This window comes from Lipotes vexillifer, unplaced genomic scaffold (assembly GCF_000442215.2).
Source record: "Lipotes vexillifer unplaced genomic scaffold, Lipotes_vexillifer_v1.1 scaffold591, whole genome shotgun sequence".
Taxonomy (NCBI): domain Eukaryota; kingdom Metazoa; phylum Chordata; class Mammalia; order Artiodactyla; family Lipotidae; genus Lipotes; species Lipotes vexillifer.
The window spans coordinates 4,077,414-4,091,516 of NW_006791954.1; the positions used below are offsets into that span (position 1 = coordinate 4,077,414).

Here is a 14,103-nt window from a genome sequence, read left to right on the forward strand (position 1 = left end):
TCACTTGATCAGGTCCTCCGTTATATTATTTCAAATTTCTCTTTAATACCACTTTCACCCTCAAAATTAATTAAGTACCTGATGATGCATTCAATGCCTGTCTTCCCTGCTAAACTATCAAATCCAAGAAGGGCGGCTGCTTTCACTACTGTCTAGTGATACTGCCTAGCCTAGCTCCTGACACATGTCAGAGACTCAATGCATATTGTTGGGATAAACTGATAGTGTTGTCAGATAAAATACAGAACACTCAATTAAATTTGAATTTCAGATAATCAAATTTTTTTTAGTGTAAAAATATGTTCATGTAAATCTAGCAAAAGCATTTATCCAAGTGAGAATTTCCAAAGACAGTTCATATTTAAAATGCTGTGGGAATTCCCCTGCAGTCCAGTTGTTAAGAGTCCATGCTTTCCCTGCCAAGGGCCTGGGTTTGATCTCTGATTGAGGAACTAAGATCCCACAAGCCGTGTGGCACAGCCAAAAAATAAATAAATAGAAACAAAAAAGAAAATAAAATGCTGTTTCCTTTCCTGTTGTCAAAATGCTCTTCATCCAACAAATATCTGTGGAGTCCTAATACTTGTGTATTAGGAGCTGGGAATATAAACTTGAAAGCACAGCCCCAGCCCTTGATGGGCTCACCTGATTTAGAGTTCTGAAAATATGACTGGTCACTGTAATTGTAGGCACCCAAAATTTTTTTGTTAATTTATTCTTATGCCCAAAGTATCACTGTTGGATACACAGTTACATTTCCCCATGAAAGCTCTCTGTACAAATAAACAATAATGTCTGTACTAAGTGTGGCTAGGAAATGTTAAATCATATAAAACTTGAAAACAGAATAAACTTTACCAAATTTTAGTCACAGAATAGAATAAGTTATTATTTCTCATCCGAAAATGCAGCTGAAATGACATTGTGGAAAAATTTGTATTCTAAAAGTAAAGATAGGAGAGACGTGTCATTAAATAAGAAAAGCATTTAAGGTACACATAGGAGTAATCTTATATGCCAAGAAGAGGAGGATGGACAAATTTTAAATAACTAAGCTTTGTGGCAGACTCCAGAGGACTCTTTAAACCAAAATCTAAACTAACAAATTGGCCTTGGGGTGAGGGAAAATTATTATAACTTTAGTTAAATATTTCCCCTTGTGTACAGCCTAAGGAGAAGCTTTCTGACCTGCTTTGGGGGATTTACAGGGCAACTACAGTCATCACCTGACTGATCACCTTGGGCTTCCCAGAGTTGCCCTGACTCCCTGCCCTGGGAGGTCATGCAAATAAAGCAAATCATGCAGTCCTGGAATTTCAGAGTTCAAAGTTTTTCTGTAGAGGGAAGCAACCCTTATTTTACAAAGGCACAATTCTCACCAGTTTTTGGGCTAATCTCAGCAGTTGTATTTAAAAATTTAGACACACTCAAACTGGCTTGAAGTCTTAAAGACATAACACCATAAAACTCCTAGAAGAGAACATAGGCAAAACATTCTCTGACAATAAATCATACCAATGTTTTCTTAGGTCAGTCTCCCAGGGCAATAGAAATAAAAGCAAAAATAAACAGGGGACTTCCCTGGTGGTCCAGTGGGTAAGACTCCACACTCCCAGTGCAGGAGGCCTGGGTTTGATCCCTGGTCAGGGAACTAGATCCCACATGCGTGCCTCAACTAAGAGTCTGCATGCGGCATGCGGCAACTAAGATCCCATGAGCCGCAACTAAGACCAAGTACAGCCTAAATAAATAAATAAATAAATAAATATTTTTAAAAATATACCATATCGGGCTTCCCTGGTGGCGCAGTGGTTGAGAGTCCGCCTGCCGATGCAGGGGACGTGGGTTCGTGCCCCGGTCCAGGAAGATCCCACATGCCACAGAGAAGCGGGGCCCGTGAGCCATGGCCGCTGAGCCTGCGCGTCCGGAGCCTGTGCTCCGCAACGGGAGAGGCCACAACAGTGAGAGGCCCACATACTGCAAAAAAAAAAAAAAAAAAAAGTACCATATCTTTTAAAAAATAATAATAATAAACAAATGGGACCTAATCAAACGTATAAGCTTTTGTACAGCAAAGGGAACCATAAAACGAAAAGACAAGCTACAGACTGGGAGAAAAATATTTGCAAATGATGAAACTGACAAGGGCTTAATTTCCAAAATATACAAACAGTTCATGCAACTCAATAACCAAAAACAATAGACCAATCGAAAAATGGACAGAAGATCTAAATAGACATTTCTCCAAAGTAGACATACAGATGGCCAACAGGCACATAAAGAGATGTTCAACATCGCTAGTTATTAGAGAAATGTGGAAATCAAAACTACAGTGAGGTACCAGCTCACACTGGTCAGAATGGCCATCATTAAAATGTCTACAAATAATAAATGCTGGAGCGGTTGTGGAGAAAAAGGAACCCTCCTCAAAAAGATACATGGGGCTTCCCTGGTGGTGCAGTGGTTGAGAGTCCGCCTGCCGATGCAGGGTACGCGGGTTCATGCCCTGGTCCGGGAAGATCCCTCATGCCGCGGAGCAGCTAGGCCTGTGAGCCGAGGCCACTGGGCCTGTACGTCCGGAGCCTGTGCTCCGCAACGGGAGAGACCACAACAGTGAGAGGCCCACGTACCGCAAAAAAAAAAAAAGATACATGCACCCCTATGTTCATAGCAGCACTATTCACAATAGCCAAGACATGGAAACAACCTAAATGTCCATCAACAGATGAATGGAAAAAGAACATGTGAGATACACACACACACACACACACACACACCCACACACAATGGAATACTACTCAGCCATAAAAAAAGAATGAAATAATGCCATTTGCAGCTATATGGATGGGCCCAGAGATTATCATACTAAGCAAAGTAAGTTAGAAAGAGAAAAACAAATACCATATGATATCGTTTATATGTGGATCCTAGAAAAATGGTACATATGAACTTATTGGCAAAGCAGAAATAGAGTCATGGATATAAAGAACAAACTTATGGTTACCAAGGGCAGAAGGGAGGGGGTAGGACGAATTGGGAAATTGGGATTGGCATATATACACTACTATGTATAAAATAGATAACTAATGAGAACCTACTGTTTAGCACAGGGGACACTACTCAGTGATCTGTGGTGACCTAAATGGGAAGGAAATCTAAAAAAAAAGTGGATATGTGCATACGTTCAACTGATTCACTTCGCTGAACAGCAGAAACTAACACAACATTGTAAAGCAACTATACTCCAGGGACTTCCCTGGTGGCACAGTGGTTAAGACTCCGTGCTACCAAGGCAGGGGGCCTCCGTTCAATCCCTGGTAAGGGAACTTGATCCCACAGGCATGCTACAACTAAGAGTCCACATGCTGCAACTAAGGAGCCAGCAAGCTGCAACTAAGACCTGGTGCAACCAAGTAAATAAATAAATAAATAAATAAATAACACAATGAGTAAACAAACAAAAAAAAGCAACTATACTCCAATATAAATTAATTTTAAAAAATGAAAGTTTCTATTCCTGGAATGATGGTGGAATAATTTGGATAATGAATTTTACTCTTCAAGATTTAATTTGGCACATCATCACAATTCCTTCTGCCATCCCCACTTTTCCATTTTACTGTGGGTTGTGGGTGCATCCTGGGTCAAAACTTTGATCTCATTTAAAAGATAGAAAAAGGGCTTCCCTGGTGGCGCAGTGGTTGAGAGTACGCCTGCCGATGCAAGGGACACGGATTCGTGCCCCGGTCTGGGAAGATCCCACATGCCGCGCAGCGGCTAGGCCCGTGAGCCATGGCCGCTGAGCCTGCGCATCCAGAGCCTGTGCTCCGCAACAGGAGAGGCCACAGCAGTGAGAGGCCCACGTGCCACAAAAAAATAAAGAAAGAAAAAATCAGAGTAATTTTGCTGAATTCATGCCAACGTTTAATAAGGTGGACAAGTCACTTCATCTAATCGGCTCATTAAGTCTCATGTCATCTGCCATCATGTTAGACACTGGTGGAGACATTTACATCCAGGCCCTCTTGCAGCAATGAATGAGGAGTTACCACACCTGAGTTCAAGTACTTAATTCTATCCTCTTTTTTTCTTTTTTCTTGATAGTATTAATTTTACTTCCGTAGATGATTAAAAAGTTGTCATGAAAAACTTGGTCTTTTCCTTTTTTTTTTTTTGGCTGAGCCACATAGCGTGTGGGAGCCTAGTTCCCCCATCAGGGATGGAACTGGGGCCCCTGGCAGTGAGAGCACCGAGTCCTAACCACTGGACAGCCAGGAATTCCAGCCTGTCTTTTTCATTTTTTTTTAAATGAAGATTTATGGGCTCAAACATTTAAGTAAAAAACTTTTTTTGTACCCATGTGACCCAAAGCAACAAGAACATTTTCAGGGAGTGATTTGGAGAGTAGATTTTTCTGCCTTCATTCAGAATGTTTTCTGGCTCCTAATTTACTGGATGCTCTTTTCATATACAAATCCTTATCTACGCTTTCTGGTCCAACTCAAATGTCATACTTTTAAAAAAAATTTTATTTGTTTATTTTTGGTTGTGTTGGGTCTTCACTGCTGCGCACGGGCTTTCTCTAGTTGCGGCGAGTGGGGGCTACTCTTCGTTGCAGTGCGCAGGCTTCTCATTGCGGTGGCTTCTCATTGTGGAGCACGGGCTCTAGGCGTGCGGGCTTCAGTAGTTGTGGCTTGCAGGCTCTAGAGCGCAGGCTCAGTAGTTGTGGCACACAGGCTTAGTTGCTCCGTAGCATGTGGGATCTTCCCAGACCAGGGGTCAAACCTGTGTCCCCTGCATTGGCAGGCGGATTCTTAACCACTGCACCACCAGGGAAGCCCCTCAAATGTCATACTTTTATAAAGCTTTCTCTTACCACTTCCAACCTTCTTTTGAACCTCCACACTGCTCTGTATCATTCTTATGACATTTATTACCTTATATTTTGAGGTATGAATATATTGTCTATATCCTTCTTGAGGGGTCTCAGTGGGCACTGGTACACGGAGAAGGACCTTAAAGTCTCACACACATATATTTATTGAAGAAAAGAATGGGGAAGCTTGCACAAGGCACTTAGCTTCTCTGTTCCTTAGTTGCCTCACTAATGCAACCTATTTCAGGGGTAAGTTGTGAAGAGGTAAGTTGTGAATGGAATGAGTTAACATGTGCCAAGGAATTTTTAAAGATAAAAAATGAGGGGCAGTGTAAGATACTTTTTCCTGTTCATGAATACTATGCTTTGCTTGTTCATAACTATAATCTTCTGTGTGAAGATAAATGGCTAAATGATTCCAAAAGAGCCAGAAGATGATCTCAAGAGGTGATGAGCTTTCAAGGTTCTTAAGATTTTAAGCAGACTGGAGAGTGGTAGTGCCACACAATGAAAGAGCTTGTAGTTTAAGGTCAGACATGAATTTTTTTTTTTTTTTTTTTTTGGCTGTGTTGGGTCTTCGTTGCTGTGCCCGGGATTTCTCTCTAGTTGGGCCGAGCAGGGGGTACTCTTCGCTGTGGTGTGTGGGCTGCTCATTGCTGTGGCTTCTCTTGTTGCGGAGCACAGGCTCTAGGTGCGCGGGCTTCAGTAGTCGTAATGCAGGCTCAGTAGTTGTGGCTCGTGGGCTCTAGAGCGCAGGCCCAGTAGTTGTGGTGCACTGGCTTAATTGCTCCACGGCATGTGGGATATTCCCGGACCTACGCACCCTGCATTGGCAGGCAGATTCTTAACCACTGTACCACCAGGGAAGTCCCCAGACGTGAATTTTAATCTCTTGTTTGGCCCTTGCTGGGTTAGCTTTGTTACCCTAAGTAACCTACTCAACTTTTCTGAGTCGGGTTTCCTTATTTGTAAAATAGGGATGAGGAAATTGTGTTTTGCAGGGCAGTACGAGAATTAGTAATAATGGACGTAGTAGTATATGCTACCTAAGTGGGAAGAATCGTTAATACTTAGGGACTTGAGTTTAAATAGCCCCACATTTGCCCTTTATTCTGTTGACAATATTTTCATCCTGGTATTTAAAGGAGCTGTTACAGAGTATGCAAAAATTAGTTTGCGCCGGAACTTGGGAATATGTATTTGTTCAATGAGTTATTAATAAAGTCTTGAATTAAAAAAATTCCTCCTAAGTCCGTTTCAATAAAGTTTTGCTCAAACGGGGAGCTGGGATCTTATCGCGAGAATCTGGCGGAAGGCGTTTCTGGCCCGGGACTTGCTCTCGCGTTGTTTGAGCAGGCAGTGGGGAGAGGTGAAAGGAAGCACGAAATACCGCGAGAGTACTGCAGATTCTCGCGATATTTCCTGGGATTACCCCCTCCCCCTTCCTCCCAGTGCTGTTTCGGTTTAACCTAGTGTGTGACTGTGAGCCTCTGTGAGGGAGCGAGTGAGTGTGAGGTACTGAGGTGAGGCGGAAGCTAGAAAAGGGGCTCTTTCAGTAGCGAGGGACAAAGGGGGCGTGAGGCACCTAGGCCGCGGGACCCCAGCGACAGGAAGCCGCCCCGAGCCGGGCTACCGGGTAGGGGAAGGGCCCGCGCAGTCCTCACAGGGCCCCAGAGCCGGAGTCGGCCCCACAGCCCCAGGCCGTCGGCTTCCTACTTCCTCGACCTCCCCGGCGCCTGGGCCTGAGGATTGGCTCGGCGTGGGGAGGAGGGGAAACAGACTCGAGCGGCTACCCGTTGTCTCGCAACTCCACTGCTGAGGAACTCTCATTTCTTCCCTGGCTCCTTCACCCCCCACCTCATGTAGGAGGGTGCTGAGGAGTCGGGAGGGAGGAGGAGCCTGGGCTACCGTCCCTTCCCTCCCCACCCCCTTGTAGGGGCGCTTTGGTAGGCGTGGGGCTGGGGCTGGGGGGGAGGGTGGGGGTTACTTTTTGGAGTGCTGGGGAACTTTTTCCCCATTTTGAGGCCAGGGGAAAGGGAATGCCCAATCCAGAGAGACATGGGGGCAAGAAGGACGGGAGTGGAGGAGCTTCTGGAACTTTGCAGCCGTCATCGGGAGGTGGCAGCTCCAACAGCAGGGAGCGTCACCGCTTGGTGTCGAAGCACAAGCGGCATAGGTCCAAGCACTCCAAAGACATGGGGTTGGTGACCCCCGAAGCAGCACCTTTGGGTACAATTATCAAACCTTTGGTGGAGTATGATGACATTAGCTCTGATTCCGATACCTTCTCTGACGACATGGCCTTCAAACTGGACCGGAAGGAGAATGATGAACGTCGCGGGACTGATCGGAGTGACCGCCTGCACAAACACCGTCACCACCAGCACAGACGTTCCCGGGACTTACTAAAAACTAAACAGTCAGAGAAAGAAAAAAACCTGGAAGCCTCCAGCAAGTCGGGATCGATGAAGGACCGGATATCAGGAAGTTCAAAGCGTTCAAATGAGGAGAATGATGACCATGGGAAGACGCAGATCTCCAAAAGCAGCAGCAACAAGGAATCCAGGTCATCCAAACTCCATAAGGAGAAGACCCGGAAAGAACGTGAGTTGAAGTCCGGGCACAAAGACCGGAGTAAAAGTCATCGGAAAAGGGAAACACCCAAAAGTTACAAAACCGTGGACAGCCCCAAACGGAGGTCCAGGAGTCCCCACCGGAAGTGGTCGGACAGCCCCAAGCAAGACGATAGCCCCTCAGGAGCTTCTTACGGCCAAGATTATGACCTTAGTCCCCCGAGATCTCACACCTCTAGCAATTACGACTCCTACAAGAAGAGTCCGGGAAGTACCTCAAGAAGGCAGTCAATCAGCCCACCTTACAAGGAGCCTTCGGCCTACCAGTCCAGCACACGGTCACCCAGTCCCTACAGTAGACGACAGAGGTCTGTGAGTCCCTATAGCCGGCGACGTTCTTCCAGCTATGAAAGGAGTGGCTCTTACAGTGGGAGATCACCCAGTCCCTACGGCCGAAGGCGGTCCAGCAGCCCTTTCCTGAGCAAGCGCTCTCTGAGCCGGAGTCCGCTCCCCAGGTGAGCTATTTGTCTAACAGCCCGTTCCTTCTTACGGTGGCTTATGAGGAACTGGTGATTAGACATGTTAACATTTTGTTGAAGCCCCCAGTGTTCATCATTGACTAGAACACTTTGCTATTGGCTAGTCATCATGTAGGTGAGTCTGGTCTCCTCTTAACCCAGAATTGGAGAAGTGCAGAGTTCACATGCCTACAGCTGTTAAAGGTAGGTACTTCCAGTGGTGGGATCTTCAGTTGTAGGCTCCCATGTGAGAAAAATCATAGGCTTCTGCTTACTGACTGCATAGGATTGATACTGGTGCCCAGAGTTTATCCAGCTATTTCGGTTGCTTTGTCTTAATTTTTTAAAAATCACTTTGGTATTAGTGCCTTAGGCTTCATTGGACCTGATTGGAGATGTAAGAAATTAAAATTTTTCATTTGTATTATCTCGGGGCTATTTGCCTAAGTCATCTAGGATTTGTGCTGTCCACTGAGTCTCCAAACTTGTAAGTTTATTTCCTAATTGACAATTTTTTGATAACTTACAAGAGACTCCTGTCTTCTTTACGGTACGCGGGCCTCTCACTGTTGTGGCCTCTCCCGCTGCGGAGCACAGGCTCCGGATGCGCAGGCTCAGCAGCCATGGCTCACGGGCCCAGCTGCTCCGTGGCATGTGGGATCTTCCCAGACCGGGGCACGAACCCGTGTCCCCTGCATCGGCAGGCGGACTCTCAACCACTGCGCCACCAGGGAAGCGCGAGACTCCTGTCTTTTATGTGATGTTTCTAGTGGAAATTCAGCCAATTAGTTCTTTTTCCCTTTTATGGTATAACCTAGCAGAAATTGGTTCCAAGGATAATTTGATTTTATTTACAGCATCACCATTGACTTATTTGTGACCACAGGTGAATTTCAAAATCTTTCTCTTAAAAATTGGTAATAGTACCTTCACTGTGATATTTTTGGTGAGAAAGTCATGTTAGTTTGAAATTTAATTGTTGAAGTGAATTGTCTACAGAAAACTGTTCTTGTTCCTAGGTGGTGAGATGTACCTCCCTCTTTGTAGACTTAACATTTTCCTCAAAAGCAGAACTTGGGCTTTGGAGTTATACCTGAGTGGAATCCTAATCTTGCTTTGTGACCTTTGGCGTATAATTTAATTTCTCTGTGTGTGAAATGAGAATAATAACTACCTACTTCTAGAGTTGTTGTGAGGATTAATTAGTAAATATGAGTGCATAGCCAGGTACAGTGCCTGGTACTTGGAGCCAGTCAGTAAATTCTATCAATGAATGAGGGAAATGTTGTTGAACACTAGTAGAGAAACTATGTGAATTTGAAAAAATCCATGCATGTCTTTTATATGTCAGCGTGAGTAATTTTTGCTGACTTAAAGTTATAATTATTCATAAACTAGTTTGAATTCATCAAGCTACAGGAGTTCCTAGCTGTCAGAGTCTGAAGTTCCTTAGGCTTTTCCCCTCCATTTTATTACAATTTTTCAAGCACAGAAAAGTTGAAAGAATTGTAGTGAGGACTCAAGTATGTACCACCTAGATTCTGCAATTAATATTTGCTATACATTTTATCATCTCTATCCATCTCTCCACCTTCATTTGTTTTGATTCATCTCAAAGTAAGTTGCATACTTACTTGAAGTTTATAGTGAAGTTGCATTCCGTATACTTCACTATAAACACTTTAGCATGTACACCATTAGCTAGAGTTCACTTTTTTTTTGTTGGAGGGATGAGGGGTAAATTTATATACAGTGAAATGGATGTCTTAAGTGTACCATTTGTAAAATTGCTTAGTTTTTTAAGGATGCCTAAGAAATATTCTCAGAATATTTGTTTTCTTGAGGGAGTAGTTTCATTAAGGCTGTTCTGAGAATTTTTGATTGTTATGGGGTTTGGGAATACAGAATTACATTGAGGCTAAAACACTAAAACAAGTTTCAGTAAAAACTGCTACTTTGCAATGATTCCTTTTGGATTCAAATCTCAAGTTCTCTCTTCCTCTACTCACTTAGTTGGAACTAGTACAGTGATGGTAAAAATAAATCAAGAAAGAATTGGAGACACAGTATTATAGGACGTAAATATAAACACTACATAATAATCCTGGAGTCACATGCACATTTTTAGTTGGCTTGAAAAGAGCATTATATATTTGTGTGTGTGCGTTATGTACGTATTTTTCCTTGTTCAATTTCTTAGAGTCAGAGTGGAGGAACATACAGATCCCTTTTATGGTAGTCTCTTTTCTTTTTTCCTTGAGAGAGACAGTCAAGATTAAACAAAAGATTTCATTTTTAAAGACTGAAAATTCTTTGGCAGAAACGCAAGGTCTTTGCATCCAACAAATTATTAGTGATTAATAGTAGAAATTTCATTTCAAATGGTGGAACCTAACGTAATTCAGGGAAAAAATACATTGGTTTTTGAAGACAATTTTTTTTGTTGCCTACATTTTACCTATTTGTTGTTCCCTGTACCCCCTTTTTTCCTTGAAGAGTGGACCTGGACCTCAAATGTAACATTTATATAACTTATGGCCATCCAAACGTCCTATTAACAGTAGACTTCTGTTCAGAAGTTTAAGGTTTGTAGTAGAGTTCCTTAGGAAGATTTAGTCACGCTGAAAGATGAAAGAAACAGTGGTTTGTAGAGCACGGTCTCTGACATTACTTAGTGTTTTCCTGAGATAATGTTAGTTTTAGACCAACCTATAATTCAATCAGAGAAAACCTCTTGTTTTAGCCACTTATTTGTAAGAGAAGTATTAGTTTTCTGAAGGGTAAGTGGATATTTGGTAAATTCACTTAACTACTTTCAGTATTTTATATCCTCATGTTCATATATACATTGTTGTTGTTGTTTTGAGCACTTTGATTCCAATGATAACTTTACATTTTAATAAACTTGGAAGAAAGTTTCCAAAAAGCATTATAGGTATAAGAAAATCATGACTAACATCATGTGAGTTGTTTCACCTACCATGTATATGCTATTTGTTTTGAAACATTTTGAATCACATCAGTCTTAACAATGATCAACGATAAAGGGAGATATTGAAGATCTGGAATGGGAACAATTTGTTTTACACTACTGGGCAAATTATCTTTTGTCCAGTCACATTTTTTGTGCTAATTTTTTTTCCTCCTCACACTGAGGCCTGAGCACATTAGGCTTTATGAAAAAGCAAAAAAGAATTAATGAGGGTTTGGGTTTTAATTTAGAATAATCTGCCTTATAGATTCCCAGATTTTACTTTCCAGTCCTTAATAATGGAGAAGATTATTGAACATGCAATAATACCTTGCTTTATGAATTCGTAAAAAGTTTATTGGAAATCATTTCATATTTGAAAGTACTAAAAAAAAAAAAAAAAAGAAAGTACTAGAAGCCATCATAGTTTTAATAACTTCTAATAAATTATTTTGGTAAGACAGTTTCTCCAGTTTATCTAGTTTTTGTAAATCCTAACTCTTGTAATTGGGGGTTTGTTTAGTATAGGTGCAACTTAATTATAAAGTGAGGATACAAGGAACAGAATCTTTTCCTGGGATTTCTCAATAAAATAGCTGTCTAGTTTAAAAAATTTAGGTTTTGGTGAAGTGTGCTAAGTTACTTTTAACTTCCTAATTGATATAACCCACGTTTAGCATTAAGTATGCCTTTTTAAAATCATGTTTTCACTTTATCAGATATTTAAACCAAAATGCTAAAAGTAATCATTGTGAATATGGGTATTTTCTAACATGGGAAAAAAGTATCCATCCATCTTCCTTCAGTTGAATAAATAGTAGATAATTTTTAGATTATATGATTGAAATATGTTGCCATGCAGGATTTATTTCCTTCTAATCTATTTTTTAAAGTAAAGAACAGTTTTAAATTTACAGAAAAATTGTAAAGATAGTACAAAGAATTATTTTATGTCCTCAAACTCAGTTTCTCCTATTGTTAACATCTTACATTTGTTACAATTAATGAACCAATATTGATACATTATTATTATTATTTGATGGTACCTAATCTATTTTTAAGATTGCTGAATACTCAGTGGGTTTTTTAAGTTACAGTTCTTCATAGTTTGTTTAACTGATCTATTCCACATTGCTGTAGTCTATCCATTTTAAACTGCTTTTTTCTTTTTCCAGTAGAAAATCCATGAAGTCTAGAAGTAGAAGTCCCGCATATTCAAGACACTCATCTTCTCATAGTAAAAAGAAGAGATCCGGGTCACGCAGTCGACATTCCAGTATCTCACCTGTCAGGCTTCCACTGAACTCCAGCTTGGGAGCTGAACTCAGTAGGAAAAAGAAGGAAAGAGCAGCAGCTGCTGCAGCAAAAATGGATGGAAAGGAATCCAAGGGTTCACCTATATTTTTGCCTAGAAAAGAGAACAGTTCAGTAGAGGCTAAGGATTCAGGCTTGGAGTCTAAAAAGTTACCCAGAGGTGTAAAATTGGAAAAATCTGCCCCAGATACCGAACTGGTGAATGTAACACATCTTAATACAGAGGTCAAAAATTCTTTAGATACAGGGAAAATAAAGTTGGATGAAAACTCTGAGAAGCATCCTGTTCTTAAAGATTCGAAAGGACAGGGAACAAGAGACTCTAAACCTGTAGCACTGAAAGAGGAGATTGCTACTCCAAAAGAGACAGAGACATCTGAAAAGGAGACCCTTCCACCTCTTCCCACAGTTACTTCTCCACCTCCTTTACCAACTACTACCCCTCCACCTCAGACACCCCCCTTGCCACCTTTGCCTCCACTACCAGCTCTTCCACAGCAACCACCTCTGCCTCCTCCCCAACCAGCATTTAGTCAGGTTTTTTCTTCTAGTACTTCAACTTTGCCCCCTTCTGTTCACCCAAGGACATCAACTCTGTCCTCTCAGGCAAATTCTCAGCCCCCTGTACAGGTTTCTGTGAAGACTCAAGTGTCTGTAACAGCTGCTATTCCACACCTAAAAACTTCAACGTTGCCTCCTCTGCCCCTCCCACCCTTATTACTGGGAGATGATGACATGGATAGGTAAGTCCTGTGGTTAACTGGGAAATTTTAACCCTGTTGTTCTAAGTGTAATGTACTTTTTGTTCTCAAGCTTTGTCAAAATTGACCTAATGAATGGCTGTTTAGAATGCTTTCGTGAATAGGAAATGCCTTTGATGTTTGGTTTTCAGTGGAAAAGTCCTTATATATGACATTTATTAGGAAAAGAGAATTACAGTTTGAGGTCTAGTAACCCTTTTTCTCATAAGTGTATTTATTGATAATTTCGATTCAAATTTTTAAAAATCATGTTTTTCTCCTTAAATTTTTATGTTGAAAATTTTAATATTAAATAGCTGCAGAAAAGTTAAAAGAATATAATTAACACCTGTATACTCTTCACCTTGATTCACCAGTTGTTAATTTTCTGCCATGACACTTCTGAATACTTTAGCATGTCTCTCCTAACAAGAACATTTTCCTATATAATCACAATACCTTTATCACCCTAAAAAACTTATCATTCATTTATTAAATAATATCAGTAGCATATCAATAATAATAATATCCTCAGTGGTCCCAAAAATGTCTTTTATAGCTACTTTTTTTTCCTCCTGATGCTTTAAAAAAATTAATTATCCTGTAAGAAGAAAAGAACAATATATAGAATCTTTGCTAATTAGAATATAAATTCACAGTGGGGTGATGGGAAGAGCTCTAATTTTAATGAGTCCTCTGAGTGTTGAAAACTGAAATAATTTGAAGCATGAATCTGATTTCATGGAAAGCATTAGGAAATATATTTGTTTAATTTCTTGACAGGCCTAGCCAGGCAAGTACCACCAAACAAACATGATTTAACAGTGACATATGCCATGGCAATCTTTGTGTTATTCTTTTTCCTGTGGAGATTCTGCCCTCTTGTTCTGGAGGATATGAGTTTCACTTATTGCAACAAACTTCCACTGTAAGCACAAAAATAAGTATTATCGGTCTTGCATCCCAGACCAATTCCCAAGCTTCCCTTACTTTCCAGGTGACATCAGTAGTTTGAACAATGATACATTTCAGCCCTTTAGATCTATATTTTTTCAGATTACACTCTGCACTTTTTTTAGAAGATGCAAGTGCAATAAAGGAGAGGGAAAGA

General features: G+C 41.2%; 1 protein-coding gene across 2 annotated transcripts in view; it reads left to right on the forward strand.

Annotated features, from left to right (window-relative positions):
• Nucleotides 1–6,759: 6,759 nt before the first annotated feature.
• The window catches only part of CDK12 (cyclin dependent kinase 12), a 40,952-nt gene continuing 33,608 nt past the window's right edge, over nucleotides 6,760–14,103 (forward strand). The window contains exons 1-2 of one of the 2 annotated variants that reach the window (XM_007465158.1): nucleotides 6,760–7,964; nucleotides 12,114–12,995. In XM_007465158.1, the coding sequence (XP_007465220.1) occupies nucleotides 6,916–7,964; nucleotides 12,114–12,995 (1,931 nt within the window). In that variant the 5' untranslated portion in view covers nucleotides 6,760–6,915. The remainder of the gene's footprint in view (nucleotides 7,965–12,113; nucleotides 12,996–14,103) is intronic. The other variant, XM_007465157.1, reaches the window with a different exon arrangement.